This window comes from Branchiostoma floridae, chromosome 11 (genome assembly GCF_000003815.2).
Source record: "Branchiostoma floridae strain S238N-H82 chromosome 11, Bfl_VNyyK, whole genome shotgun sequence".
NCBI lineage: Eukaryota > Metazoa > Chordata > Leptocardii > Amphioxiformes > Branchiostomatidae > Branchiostoma > Branchiostoma floridae.
The window spans coordinates 13,584,035-13,599,429 of record NC_049989.1 but is presented as its reverse complement, the minus strand read 5'-3'; the positions used below and the strand labels follow the sequence as shown (position 1 = coordinate 13,599,429).

General features: G+C 41.0%; 2 protein-coding genes across 4 annotated transcripts in view; both read left to right on the top strand.

Moving 5' to 3' along the window:
• LOC118426514 (coiled-coil domain-containing protein 157-like) overlaps nt 1-15,395 on the top strand; it is a 1,184,186-nt gene that overhangs the window by 310,632 nt on the left and 858,159 nt on the right. The window lies entirely within an intron of this gene.
• LOC118426511 lies at nt 1,070-7,066 on the top strand. 2 transcript variants are annotated; one of them, XM_035835962.1, is made up of 4 exons: nt 1,070-1,288; nt 2,103-2,258; nt 2,759-2,866; nt 3,224-7,066. In XM_035835962.1, the coding sequence occupies exons 3-4, from the start codon at nt 2,800-2,802 to the stop codon at nt 6,586-6,588; spliced, it is 3,432 nt and encodes a 1,143-aa protein (XP_035691855.1). In that variant the 5' UTR covers nt 1,070-1,288; nt 2,103-2,258; nt 2,759-2,799; the 3' UTR covers nt 6,589-7,066. The 2 variants fall into 2 exon arrangements, with proteins under 2 accessions (XP_035691855.1, XP_035691856.1); XM_035835963.1 differs by lacking the exon at nt 1,070-1,288 and having other exon boundaries at nt 1,684-2,258.

The window sequence follows — 15,395 nt, the reverse complement described above, 5'->3', positions numbered from 1 at the left end:
AGTCATTTCCAGTTTTGGGGGGTTCACAGAGCTCGGTAGTCAAAGTAAACATGTGTGGCCGCATGAGCTTGTCTAGCCAAACAAATACACATGTCCTTGGTGCTAATCACCATGCACATAGGTAATCAAATTAACTTGTCCCTGGCGATGAACACCACACGCCCATAAGTGAACATACCTGTCCTTGGTGCTGAACACAATCAAGCAAACAACAGTACAGCATGTAATGAGCAGAGCCATATAACGATAGTAATCCCTGGGTGCTATGGGCAGAAGAGAAAGTCACAATTCTACAGTGCTCCTTTACACTTTTTTGCTTTTAGTGGGATCTTTTCTAGTCTCTACCAGACTCCGGATCGCTGGAAAAATCGTAGAAATGGATCAAATAGAGGAGTAAGCCGGCCAGTGGAATATAACCGGCCGTAGATCGCGTGCTGTTCCCTGGCCGGTTATATTCCTCTGACCGGCTTACTCCTCTATTTGTTCCATTTCTACGATTTTCCAGTGATCCGGAGTCTGGTAGAGACTACATCTTTTCCCTTATTGCAGTATGGTTATCGCTATGAAAAATTGACAGCCCCCTTCCTCGTATTTTCGGGCTTAGATTATGCTCGTTGTAGACTGAATCTGTCCTACGATTAACCAGCTGGGCACATCATTCAATTCTGCACCTGCAATCCGGTAGTTCTGCAAAACAGTTCCTCATATCTAAGTAAAGAAAAAAACTTAAACATAGAGGGGCAAGTGTGCGACAAACTTAGAATAAAGCAACGCCACTAAGGTCGAAAAGAACGGCGGAAAACTACCACCCGAAACTGAATACTACTTAAGCTTCACAAATCCATCCGCACCGAACGCTTCACTCAAGTGTCTACTACTACTGATTTTCTAAACTACCAAATCATGGGGTACAAACCATTCGCTACCCAATACACAAGGGAATGGCCAAAGTTGCGGCAACTGCAAATTTACAAAGAAGAATATAATATATTGATTGGGACTAATTTGAACAGTGACGTCATCGAAAGTTATCGCCGCACGTGACCAGAATACCCGGAAGTAATTTACCACTTTGTAAACCGTTCACTGTTTGTAGCCGCTATGGATCCCCTGCACCGACAAGTTATTCTGGACTGCTATGACGATATTGCCCGTGACATGGACCCGGTACAAGCCCTGCGGTACAGCACGGTCCACTGGAGGGACGGAGACCCGGGGTTCATCCGGGCCAAGGCGAGAACAGAGGGGCCACACTGCGGCGCCAGGGCGCTACTGGACAAACTGTTGGGTACGTTTAGGCTACAAAAACTTTCGAACAATTTTCAAGCTACATGAAAAATCAACCGTAATCTAAAACACTTTAATGTTCGGCTGCTTCATGTGTATTGTACCTTAATAGTAGACTGAATGACATCTTGGCTGCCATGTTCGTAGTGCTGTGATAGCCGGCTCTGTGAGTTTCATGTAAGCATGACAAACCGTAGCCTGGGTGGATGAACTGGCACCTACTGCTGGCTGTGCTTTGATATCTGTAGAAAATCAGGGGTGTTCTGCCTACTAATTAATAGTCCTTCTGTTCCCTAATCTCGAATGTCACGTAGGTAGCGTTTAAGGTTGAAGTAATGTTTTCCTGAGTTTCTTTCCGTATTGTTTACTTGAAATCTACACACAATATGTCACTAATTCATGAAGTTTTGCTGATGTCCCAGAAAACCTTTGTAGGTGCCCATTACTCCCAAGTCCAAAGGTTGCTGGCACTGAGGCTCAACCCTTCGTCCCATTGGTTAGCTTAGTCATCCAATCAGATAGGTCTTGTCAACAACAAATGCGAAGCAAAATTCAGGTATCGCAGGCTACTACTAATACTATTCAACGACGGTCTGAGTAAATTTAAAGCAAGTATTTAGACAGTTTGTATACATTTTAGATGCATGAAAAGTTTGCAGTTTGATGCAGATCTGAATGATTTGGACGAAATTTCATGGTGAAAATTACTCTGGGATTTTACGTCCTCAATACCACAAAAGTTCCATGAAAATATGATTTTGCAACCAACTTAAAATGGACCTAGTTCACTGTATTCTACGCGGTTGCCACCACAGAGTTACCGTACGACGGTTTTGACGACTTTATTGAAAGCTTGAAGGAAGTTCCATATCGTCACCTTGTCAGCCAGCTACTACAGAGTCGGGCACGTCTTCACACAGCTGTGAGGAGAGGAGAGAAAAGAAAGAAAGATCTTGGACGGCGCCCGCAAGGTGGTTGACTTTTCCCTGCTTGTTTGCAGTACATTTGCTGATCATTTGCTGTTAAATTCTAAGACTTTTGATTATGACATGTCTCCTTTGTGTCCCCTCAATACCACATAAGTTTTAAACTATTTGCTCTCTTCATACGATTGTTCGTTTGTTTCTGCTTGGTATCAAAGATCGATGACTGTGCGATGAGTTTCACCACCCCAATTTTTCTGTTTGCTACTAGTAAATATTTGAAAGATGACGACCTCTTCTGTACTTTGTAGCCGGACTTTGTAGCACGATGTCGTATGGCTCTTTGACATGTGTTGGTTTCTATTCAAACAAATCGAACACTCTATATTCTGTAAACATGTCGAAGGCTGGACTCGGCTGATGACGAAACCTATAGCTAGTTTCTTTACCTACTCTATAGTAAGATGTGTTCGTACCATTGAACCATTAGCATTCAATGATTTTGCATAAACTTTATCGACGGTTAATATACTAAGTCTGTTTTGCAGATGTCACAAAGTGACCCATGAAATGACTAGGTACCGTTAGTATGCTCCTCTTAACGCTGTTGATCTGTGCCTGGATGGTCACTGTTTACTACACTGGCGGAATGAATGGTGAGTGTCCCGACGTTGAAGACGATTTAGCAACATATCATTTAGTGCCTCTCGTCACCAGAACGCGATTTCTGAGCGACTGTACGAAAACCAAATTTCGATTGGTTTGACCTTTGACTTAATAATAAAAATTTGATGTAAAGTATGATAAAAACACAACACAACGCCAAATTAAATCCCCGACAAATCGTCCTTTAGCCATGATATTCGTTGAACGATTTGTAAAATCGTTGATGTTCGGACAAGTGTGTTGGTGGGTGCACTATCGCCCAGTGTTTGGTTAAGGTAACGATGTATTTGGTGACAGGATTGTTTTCCTTTCATCACACCGGTAATAAAGATATGAATCTGTTTCAGACACATCCTTCATGGTCGTCTTTCCTCGCCGTATGAAGAATTTCGTGGGACGGGAAGACGTCTTCGGCAAGATCGACGCGTGTCTTAAACAGAACCGGACCTGCCTCATCAGAGGGCTGGGCGGAGTCGGGAAGACATCATTGGCTATTGAGTACGGACACAGGCGTGCGGAGAGGTACCCTGGTGGGGTGTTCTGGGTCAGGTTAGCGAGTAAGGGCGACCTGTGTGCTAGTATCAGTCACTACAGCTCTTACGTTAGTCTAACCAGGGAAGAATCTGTACACTCTAGTGATGAAATGAGCTGTAAGTCTGTAACAATGCAGTTTAGAAAGTACCTGACAAAGTCACGATATTGGTTGCTAGTAGTTGATGGGGCAGTCAGAGAAACCATGAAAGAGTTGGAGTCCCTACTTCCCCACAGCATCACAGAGACAAGGCATATTCTTCTAACCTCCCAGGAAAACCTAAGACTTGATAAGGAGCGTATTTCAGTGGTCAGTCTCCCTCCGTTCAGCGATACTGAGGCCCAGGCATTGTTTAACAAAACAGTCAGATCTAGCGGTGAAGATGACCGTAGATGGGTGGAGAGTCTAGGCAGATCGCTCGGCCATCACCCATTGGCCCTACAGCTGGCGTATGCATACATTGAGACAACCGGCTGCTCTATCAAAGAGTATTATGACAAATACACCAGAGCTAACGCCGCTAAGAAAGTAGACTTGCTGGATAAAATGGATATCGAACAGGTTGCAAACAGGAATATTCGCCAAACATTAGATTGCACTCTGCGCCAGCTGTCTCCTAGCGCCTCTGTACTTTTGAACATGACCTCATTTATGAGCCCAGACTGTATTCCTTGTCCCAAACCCTACAACGAAAACTTTGCAAAGCTCTTGAATACTTCAATGCGACTGGACAAATTAGATATGATGGAAATGGTCGCAAACCTAGAGAGATTTTCCCTGGCTTCCCGATGCCATGCCTTTCAGCCTTGTGCTTTTAGTGTGCACAGGATAGTACAAGAAGTTGTTGTAGCAGAATTGAACGAATCCTTGAGACTCGCACATTTGGAGAAGGCATTCAAATACTCGACAATGTTACTTAGCAATGACACCTCCAGGGTGCAGGCAGAAATCCTAAATAATCATCTGCATTATCTGGCCCTAAATATCGACAAGTACCAAACAAACCTTTCCATCAATGGTACCTACAATTTCATGAGAAAGTCCGCTGAGTTTATTTGCCAATGGGGTGAATGTGATGAGGCGTTCCTTCTACTCCTTGGTCAAGTGCTCATACTTCTAAGACAGCATTCTACTCATGATTTGTCCTGTCACATTCTTGATTATGTAAACTCTCTTAGGAGCACTCTACTGTCGTGTCCTTCTAATGGCAAAGTAACTATTAGCTTACTGGTAAACATAGCGGATAGCCTGTTCAGGGTAATGGGATACATAGAGCTACATGACATCGGCTTGCAATCGACTTCCTGTGAAATCAACCAGGTCATGACGTCACTAAAAGATATGTCTTTCTTCCTTTATAAGAGACTTCTTCAAAGTGGCAAACTTAACAAAGTTGATTATTCTAGACTCCTTACGTCATTTGCCTGGCTTGTACCTATATATATTGACGAAGTTTCGCTTGATATGGTAGAAAATATGCTTTTAAGCCCAAACCCAATTGCAAAGCCAGAAGACCTTGGGTTAGCGTTCTCAACGTTAACAAGAAGTGCAGTAACACTCATTCAGCAACAATACCCACGTGAGTATCTATTAATGAAGGATCAAGTCATGGTTATAAAGCAGTGTGATGATGAAGTTAATTGCCATGATGACACAAAAGACATACAAACATTGCGTTGCTGCAATTCGATGGGGAGCTTTGCGCCCTTGCTGCAACCATACAGAAGTGTCATACAGAAAGCTATAAAGATTGTCACTATTGTTCTGCAGACATACTACCGCTACATGGACACCTCTACGTGTACTAACAGATACTTTGAAGTGATGCTAGGACTGCCCAGGGAGAGTAAACAGTTTGATATCCTAGAATTTGCTCGTGAAGATTGGCACGATTTGTTAGGTGACCCAGGAGTGCTGAAGAGTGTCTTGTCTCTAACTAGCACACAAAATTCTAAGTTTAGAAAATCAGACATACTTATCAATTCACAACAAGATTCTGTCTTCCCATTAGCATATCAATCGTTCCATAGTGATGTAAGCTTTAAGTATATAGCAACAATCATGGCACGTCAGTTTGAGAAAATCACTGGTCAGAGCGCTGCAGGGCAGGGGTCAAAACATGGGCAATATTCGACACTACGTATACCCACAGAACACTGTGCAGCTCTATCAGAGACTTTAGCTTTAATAGAAAACAACTATAAAGGGTGCACGTGGTGGGGAATTCGCCACCATCTACGGTTAATGAAGAAACCAGTTGATGCCTGCCATCTGGTACGGTCCATGATTGCAAAAATCAACCACCGAATACAATCTTCAAAAGAGCAACTTAAGGTATTAAAGGCCACGAGTTTTGAACTCAAGAAACTTTTAGGCTGGCTAAAAGCTTCAAAACTCCCTCGCATCGCTAAACTGGAAAAGACGATGGGAGTATTTGTAGGTCTTTTCACGCAGGTACAGCTGCATGCGGGACACAACAAATCTGCAAAGTCTGATATCGATAAATTAAAGACAATTCTAAAGAACTGTTTCCTTTGTGACAGCAGAAAAGTCATATCGTCAATATGTAGGGATTTCATGGAAGACAAGTGTGAAATGATCGATGAGTTAAGACATAATTTAAATATGGCACTTGTAAGAGATAGAAAGTTAAAATATGAACTTTCTGAGAGTACCAAAAAAATCACAGAAAGTCTAAGCCTTCTCATTAGCATCTCACCGCGGGTGGACATAGTCGGTAACCCCTTTGTTGATAAATCAAGCTATTCACTTCAATGTCCTTTGTTGACATATATCTTTAATTCTAGGAGTAATTTTCCGAAGACTCTTTGGGTGTGGAACAGACTACAGGAACTGTTAGAATATGTGAACTGTTCACTTACTCCTACGGGACTCAATATGAGTTGCCTTGAAAACTTTATGAACAGTTTGGACACACTTTTTAGCAAGTGCGGTTGTCATAAATGCGACTATTCACAACAAAACGTCAAAAGTTTCTTTGAGGTACCTCTTTCTGCCGAAGGAGAAAATTTTCATTTTGAGCAGAAAGACGATCGAGTTACCGGGGTAACCCACAAAGAACAGAAATGGAGTCTGGCTTACACCCACTCCCGTGGCCTGTATCACCATATACATGTACAGAACATAAAAACAAGTAAGAAGCAAAAGGTAAAACCATGACTGTAATGTAAATGTATACGTCTGCTGAGGCTACGTATATGTCATCTCGAGTTCATATTATGTGTTGAATTTATAGTTTCAAATGACATATCATACAATTTCTACAAGAATAAAGACTATCTACATTTTACATTGTGCATTGCAATTTTCTTTTACCGTTAGGCCATGTCGATTTGATTATATGGATGACATCTGCACGCGTACCAAATTTTCAGCCGTGTCCAAAAAACAGTTTTTCAACCATGTTGTAAATCGTAGCCTGGAATCCAGCCGTAATATAGCAATTACGAAGAGAAGAGACTCGGGAGCTATAATACGACTGGATACCAGGCTAGTAAATCGTACAAAGCAGCTGCAAAATGAGCAAATATCTGCCATGGGATATTCAAAAACATATGCAGGCCAAACATCAATTCCAAGGTCAAAGGAGATATGAAAGAACAAAAATGAATTATCTATTGTTCGGTATACAATACTATGTGTGCTTAGTTATTTGTTGCACCTTCCTGACCACTTAGATTTCATAATGAAGGCATTATTTTTTGGTCAAACTTCTTTTATTCGCAAGCTCTCATGAGTTTTTGGGGTTTCCAGCGAATGTCATCCATATAATCAAATCAACATGGCCTTATCAGTGTTGACCAGGAACAGACAACAGGCAATGACAACATTAGTCAAGTATTTATGACGTCACAGGTTATTGATAGCTTATGTAGTGTCCCTGTGAGTTTATTGTAAAAACACTAGGACTATCTTTTCTGACGATACGTTTTGAAAACAATCTGTTGATATGAAACTAGTGTTACCGTTGTTGTCCCCATTGTTGTCACCGCAGTACTAAGTGACCTGTAAAAACTTTCTGGTGGTAACCACCTTCACATGAGAGACGAAATGAGCCGGAATGCCATTTGGATGAAAATTCTATGTATACATCCTGCGTATTCATAGTGCATTATAGACATTCTCACTGCATTCCAGATAGTTGTGCCCATTCTTGATGTCTATCTAGTACCTAGTACCCAATCCTCTTCGCTCCCTTTGGTGGAGCATAAGGCACTGACGAACTTCTTCCAGTCCTTCCTATCTTGGGCCATCTAACTTCATGCCATTCTTGGGGCCTATAGCTACCTGAATGTTTTTGTCATGATCAAAACTTTCGAGGTGAATTTAAATTGGATAAGTATTGAACGGAATTCAAGGTGTATTCTAACTGGTGCCAAACTACTCAGTTTAGAAGCCTGTGTGATACGGAAAATTATCACCTGGTACGGAACACCCGTATCGAATGCTATCGCGGCCCTGGTAAAGTGTTTTTTTTATCCATTTAGGTCTTGCTACAAGCTTTATTATATTTTAACCATACCACATCTTTGGGTTGAATTATTTTGCTTTTCCTGATGTTTCTTCTCATTTTCAAGTCACACCTTCAAATCGATTCACCTGTCATTTTGGGGCCAACTGACATGACATTAAGCACAAGGGTGAAGTGTCTATGATTCATGCTTTTCTTCACCAAGGCCTGTCTATGACTTTATGAGAACATGAAACATTTTTAGTCCTGTTGTTAGAACATGCCTACATTGCTCTAATGTTAACACTGACATATCAAGCTTGGAGGATGTAGCTCAATGAAGTGACGCTTTTGTTTTCTTCTCACGTTTTTTTTTTTTCATTTAGCATATATCTTGTTTTGGATTCCCAGTCCTTTGAAAACTTCTAGCTGTTGACGCCAATGTTGTCTCCATACCATAGGCGCCCGAAATGTAATTTTTTAATTTTTTATTTGTTAGAAAAAGGTACATTTGTAGTAATTGCCGACTAGCATGCATATACCATTAGAACTGACTTAGTCACATGCTAAGCATATGATCTCTTTGCTAATGGATTTAGATCACTAAACGTTTTGCAAGTTTAATCAAGGACAGCCATCGTTATCTTCTACTTATTCCTTTAGGTTAACTTTGATTAAGTGAGCTTTTATAGTTTATTCCATTCATATATACACATCGTAAATGACAACTTCAAAAGCACTTTTCTTGTTAGTCAGGGAATTTTGTAAGCAGAGATACCGGTTTGCAGCATAATCCAGATATGAATAGAGATGTGCTCCGGTGATACACGTTAGTTTTCTTTGTCAAAGGAATGCTAATCTTATTCTGTTTGATGATTTTAATGTTGACACCAATGTCACTTACTGCATCACGGAATATGATATAAATCTTGTTTTTTGTTTATTGTGGCACAGTGTTTTATCTCTTCAAGTCTTGTCACAAACTTTCTTATATTTCAACCATACCATAGGTATGGAATATTAAAATATCTTGCTTATCCTGATGTTTCTTCTCCTTCTCCTGCCCCATCTTCAAAATGATACATATCTGTCATTTTGGGACAAATGAGCTGAACGTTTTCACAATGATATAGTGCCAACACATAGTTTTCTTTAACAGGCCTGTCTATGTCTTTATGAGAAATGATTTCAGTCCTGTTGTTAGAACATGCCTGCGCTGCTCTAACGTAAACACTGGCATATCAAGAAGTTTGGAGGTTGTATCACAATGAAGTGACGCTTCTACTTTCTCCTTGTGGTTTCTTTCGTTTAGGATAAGGGGTATCTGGTCTTGAGTTCTCAGTCCTTTGACTCCTACTAGCTGTTGCCGCCGTTGTTGTCCCCATACCATAGGCGCCTGACATGGCAGCTTGTCCGTACGGCGTGATGATATCGTCTGTGTTCTGATGATCCGGTATGACGTCATACTGGTGAACCGGTTGGGGCTGGTCTTCCACAGTCTCGTAGGTATGATGGGAGAACTGGTCGGCGCCATGTTGGTTTTCCGTATGACAGTCGCTCGAATTCTCTTGACGCTTCTTGAATATATTTTTATATAGTACAAGACCGACGAAAGAAGACAAGGCAACAACTGAAGATGTGAAAAGGGCAGTTATGACCAGATCCAAAGGATTAATTGAAAAGTTGTTCACTTCTGAGTTCAGGAGGAACACTACATGGTGTTTTCCTTCACCAGCTTCTGTCAATGTTTCTGCACCCGAAGTAGGAAACTCAGTGACACTGGCGTTAGGACCAGTTCTGAACGTTGACAATTTATAATGAGCTGAAACATTCAACGCTTCGTCTGAAGGAAACAGTGCGGTACAAGACACGACTTCGCCACGCCATTTTTGCATCAAAATCTCGCTGGCTGTCAGAAGAGAGACAGTCTTCCCCACATAGTTACAGGTACTGTTTGACAGTGTTGAACGATTAGCGTACAGTGATTCTGAGTGGCAACATGTGGATCCGTCAGGGTCCATGTACAGGGATGTCGTAATGTTGACGTCACCATGATTGACGTGTGTGTCCGTCCCAAACGACACGTCTGTGATGACGACATTTGTGTCGTTTGGCAGAGTCCACTTGACATGGGGAGGTTCTACTTCCCAACATATCTCACAGCGGAAGGTCCGGGCACCATCCAAGGCACCAATGGTAAGTCTTGGAGCGGGACACGGCAGCGATGCCACCATGGCGCTTGTAAACTCGCACAAGTTCCTACCTTGGAGACCTCCTGGATAGCTGCACGTCAAAAGCCTCAAATCCGTTAACTGAGAATCACAGGATTTCATCAACCACCTAAGAGCGCACGTGCAGCGAAAAGGATTTCCTACTATCTTTAGTCTAGGAAGTCTCCAAACGTCAAAGTTGGAATCTTCCATTTTCAATTGGTTCTCTTGTAGACTTGCGATCCGGTTGTACGAAAGATCGATGTCACCGATGTGAGGAAGAAACCTGAATACGCCCGGTTCGATGTACTGAATCTCATTCTGGGCCAGGTCCAAAGTGCTGAGAAGTCTTTCCTCTTGTATGGACGGGAACCAAGTTGTTCTTACCGCCTTGATTTCGTTACCAGCAAGACGCAGAACTCGAAGGCGATGAAGGGTAGCAAAACTACCTGGAATGATAATGGATTATTGAAATATAAACATTTCTACATGTTGTGTTTACAATATTTCATGCTCAATATGGAAATGAAAACGATATGACCAACTAATAAAGGATTTGTCTGCGATTTTATCCTTTGTTTGCTTAACCTTTTACCCAATGCATAGAACATGTATTTCAGCTCTTTGACTGTCAACTAAAACCATAATATCACATAATAAGTGACAAACTACCAATGATACACTCTGTCAGTGAACTGTAACACCATTTTATCTTTTACCGATTGGGCTTTACATGTACACCTAGATTTACATGTACACCTATAAGATATCATTTTTACTGAGTTAACAGAAAAGATGGGCATCCAGATGGCCAGGTAAGGCTTAATTGCATACCTTATAGTGCAATAAGGAAATATTTAATAGTGTTGTTAGTGTCACATCATCCAACTTTGAACGTACCTTCTCCGACGGCACGAATCCTGTTGTGCCGTAGATCCAAGAACGCCAGCTCACACAGATGTCTGAAGTAGCCAGGTTTGATGACGGTCAGCTTGTTCCACGGCAGATGCAAGGCGACAATGTGTAGACAGCGGTCACTGGTACCAAACGCCTCGTCCTCTATGTATGCTATCTCGTTGTGAGACAAACTCAGATGGCCCTCAACTCCTTTGAACCATCCATTCCCAACATAAGACAGCTTGTTGTGACTCAGTGACAGGGTGTATAACCGATGGAACCCAACAAATGTGTGGTTGTCGAGATGTAGAATTTTACCTATAATAAGACATGAAACTATCACGTTATGGCAGTGGTTACTGAAGCAAAGCATGCTGATAAGTATCTAATGCCAGCTCCAAGAATGAACAAGGAATAGTCATGCCTTCAAGTACCAGAGTTAACATCCTAGAACTGATGTGTTTAAAAATTCGCATTTTTTAAAAACTATCGTAGACGTGGAATTTTTTATCATCAAGCACAATAGGGGCATCTTCTTCGGATACTTTTGAATAACACATGTAGATAGATTAGGTTAGGTTAGGTGTGACAGGTTGTCCGGTGTAATATAACCACCGCGAAGCTGGTGTGTTACGCCGAAGGGTGGTTATACTTTAAAAAAGCTAGCCACGTTGTTAACAAGGTCCACATGATGCAGAAAATTGTCTTCACTAAACACACCATATCTGTTCCCTGTTATTGTAAGATCTAATGGACGTAAGGCAAAAAATTACAGCTAAAGAGCAGTAGCTTCCAACTCAGACTACCGGTAAATATTAAAATAAAACGGCAAAGGATGATGGGAGTAATTTCCCATCATCCTTAGCACATCTAACTTTCTTCCAGAAAAAAACAACAACAGAAATATCTTTCTTAAACTTTCGTATTATGGAAATAAAAGAAAATCATGCTGGGTCAATTTTTTTTTCATATATGTATGCTCTGAGTGTTTGCTAAGAATACAAGGAGAAAATGTATTTATTGTTTTTATTATTAATATAAGTATTATAAAGAAAAAACAAGAATCATCTTTATTAAACTTTCTTGATGAGGAACATGAGAACATTTAAGAATATTATCATTGTTTGTTTCAGACTTTATCTTTTTTACCTGCATGTATGCAGGTATGGTTTTGATGCTGGTGGGAACTTTTCGGTAGCCGGGGATGTAGGGCGCTGTATCTCGTGAACGGATGGTGCGAGCACGACGATTTTTGGTACGTGGGTTGGGGATGGTAGCCTGACACTCAGGTGTGATTTTGGGCCTCCTGGCGCTTGACCTTGACATTGAAGGTGGCATTTTTTGTGTTTTTGGGGCACTTTTGGCGCTGTGTGTCCGGAACGATACGCGCGATTGCGACGATTTTTGGTGCATGGGTGGGGGGTTGTTGCCTGTTGCCTAGGATTGACTTTGGGCCTTGTCGCGTTTGAACTTGACCCGGCAGGTCGAATTTTGTGTCCGGGAGGGGTGTTTCCGGAGTTATATCTTCTGAACGGCTGGTGCTGGCGCGATGATATTTAGCACATGTGTCGGCGGTGGCTGAATAATGCTCAATTTTGATTTTGGCGCCCTTGGTGCTTGAACTTGACATTTTAGGTTACCTTTTGTGCGGGCACGGGGCGTGCGCTGTATCTCCGGAACGCAAGGTGCCATTGTGTTGCTATTTGGTACGTGAGTTGTTTGTGGTGTCCTGGTGGTCAGGTTTGATTTTGGGCCTCCTAGTGCTTGAACTTGATACTGTATAGGTTGACCCTGTTTTTGTGTGGTTGGGGCATCCTCCCAATATCTGCTTGGTTTTAAAAACAGATTATGGTTGGGTGTAGAACCATCATCTGGCCTGGGCCACCTTCAATGTATCAGGTTACTTAGTGGCACTGACAGTTTGCCAGATGACGGGAGTGTACAAGATTATATATCTGTTGGTCAGGTATAATTGGAGTTTGCTTATTACTCTTTGTGGTGTTTCTAGAGCTGTATAGTACTGAGTTTTAAGTTTCGGTACAAGTTCCTTTACCCTGTTGGCAATCATGGTTGAACTTGAACTTAAACAGAAGAAGATGCAATTTTCTAATGTGGAGGAGAACTGTATAGTGTGGGCATAAGAGAAAGGTATGTGTATGATTTGTCTTGTGTTTCTTTTTGTTTCTTTGGTAATGCCATTTCCATACTGTATACAGGTAATTTGTTGTTTTGGGCTAGTCATATTCGCTTGGTTTTTGGGCCTGCTTAATCTATGGTACAGGCAGGGTTAAGTGGTGGAGGCTTAGCTTTGTTCTGTTTTAAATTCAGTATCGTTTGTTGCATTTTGTCGCGGCAAATATATGATGAAATTCCCCTTCTAAGCAACTGCTCGTTGGTTTGCGGGGATGTTTGCTGGGTGTTTGCTCTGACTACAACAGCTTCTGAACTTTTCAAAGCTTCCATTGCCAGCAGCTTGCCATCTATAAATGGGATTGACAAGGACATTTTTCATAGTAAATTATGCTGTTAAATTTGGCTTAGATACTACAGGAGATTTAGGTTTGGGTTGGATGGATTGAATGAAAATATCATACCACCCTGGGGACTAACTGTTGCTGCTGCATGGGGGCTACCACTATTCATATTGTCTAATGTCTATGGAACTACAGATAAAAGTATCATTGGTCAAATTATGCAAGTAACATTCCGATGTCAAGTGAATAACACCCCAGAAATAAATCTTTAATGAATATCATTGGAAGAACACAAACCAAGGAGACTTAGCAGCTGCATTAGGTCAGTACATTGAAATAGGAAGATATTAGTATATCATGTGACAGAGTAACTACATGTGCATGGGCCATCTGAGACAAAAAAAGGTAGCGTCTCAACAACTTCAAAGTACTGTGGTTGGTTACATACTTAAGAAATCCAAAATAAGTAATGTTCATCCATGTCCAAACTTACAAATTCAGAAAATGGAATTTCAGAGTCAGACTTTTGCATGGTGCACAACCAACACGGTAAAAAGCTCATTTTTCCAACCACGTACCACAGACAAAAAGGCAAAAATACACAATAGGTCTACAGAAACCCAATACATTTCATGCAGGCCTGAGGTCTACGAACTCTTGTTCTTATCAGTATTCAGTCATGTTTGTTTACAAACATTCTTATATCTTCTAAAACATCGCCAGTGAAAACAAGAAACATATCTTTCTCAAACTTAATGGATAAGGAAATCAAGAACATTTGCTAATACTTTATGCTTGTTATAACTTGTTTTGTAATTGCTTGCTTTTCTTTTTTTAAGGGTATTTGGTCGAGAAAGTGAAGATGAAAATTATTGCATCTTCTTAAATAATTGCAAGAAAAGCAAAAATTATGTTTCTCAGATATTCTACATAAAGACAACAAGAAAGTTCAAGAATTTTATTCTAATGAAAAAAAAACTCTTTAACAAAAAACTTGTCTATGGCAAGAATAATAATCTGCAGGGTAGATTCTGACATATCTTCCATTTGACCAAACAAGAAGCAAATATTGTGTAAAGACTGGAAAAGAAATTTCTTCTTTAATTTCTTGAACATTCTTGTCAGCAATAGAAATATTTTCTTCGGCTAAGGAAAAAAAACAAGAATAAAAGTCTTCGTGTAGGAATTAACATACAAAGGGTTTACAGGAGATTTCTTGATTATTCTTGACCTTTCTTTTTACAAGAAAGTCTTTTTCTCCATAAGAAAAAAAAACAAGAAAAATAAGACAAAAGATTTTGTTGTAGCGTAGATACAGATCTTATTACCTGGTTCTATGTAGAGCTTCCGTAGATGTTTTAGGTGGCTCACGTCAGACGAAGTCAGGTTACCGAGCCGGTAGTTTCGGAGCCACAACGCGGAGGTTCTCTCAAAAAGCGGGCAGGATGGAATCTTGCCCCGGCCACTTTTCTCCAGCGTGGCGTCGCAGATAACACACAACTCTCCAGACGATACCGCCTGAAAACTGCCCGGATGACATCCATACGGTAGTACCTTAGGCGCTTGACACGCCGGGCAAGTACCCGAAAAACATGGCCCGCTTCCCAATGAGGTCAAGAAGGCGATCAGCAAGACGATAGGCACCATTTTTTAAAGATTTCTCAGTCACTTTTTCACAAAAGAGCGAGTTGCCTTTCTAACGTGCGCCCGTGCGAAGAACTATCTGGAGGTATGTATGGTGGCTAGACAATTGTCCTTTTTATATGTTCGAGCAAGGAGCTGCATAGATTCATGCAATCACCACCCGTATAGTCTGGACGATTGGTGCAAAATATAATCGTTACGATAATCGCTTAAATGTGGTAAAATCGTAAAACTTGGTACGTTGAATCCTGATTGGAAATTCTTATACTAAGAATTTTCATATATATATAC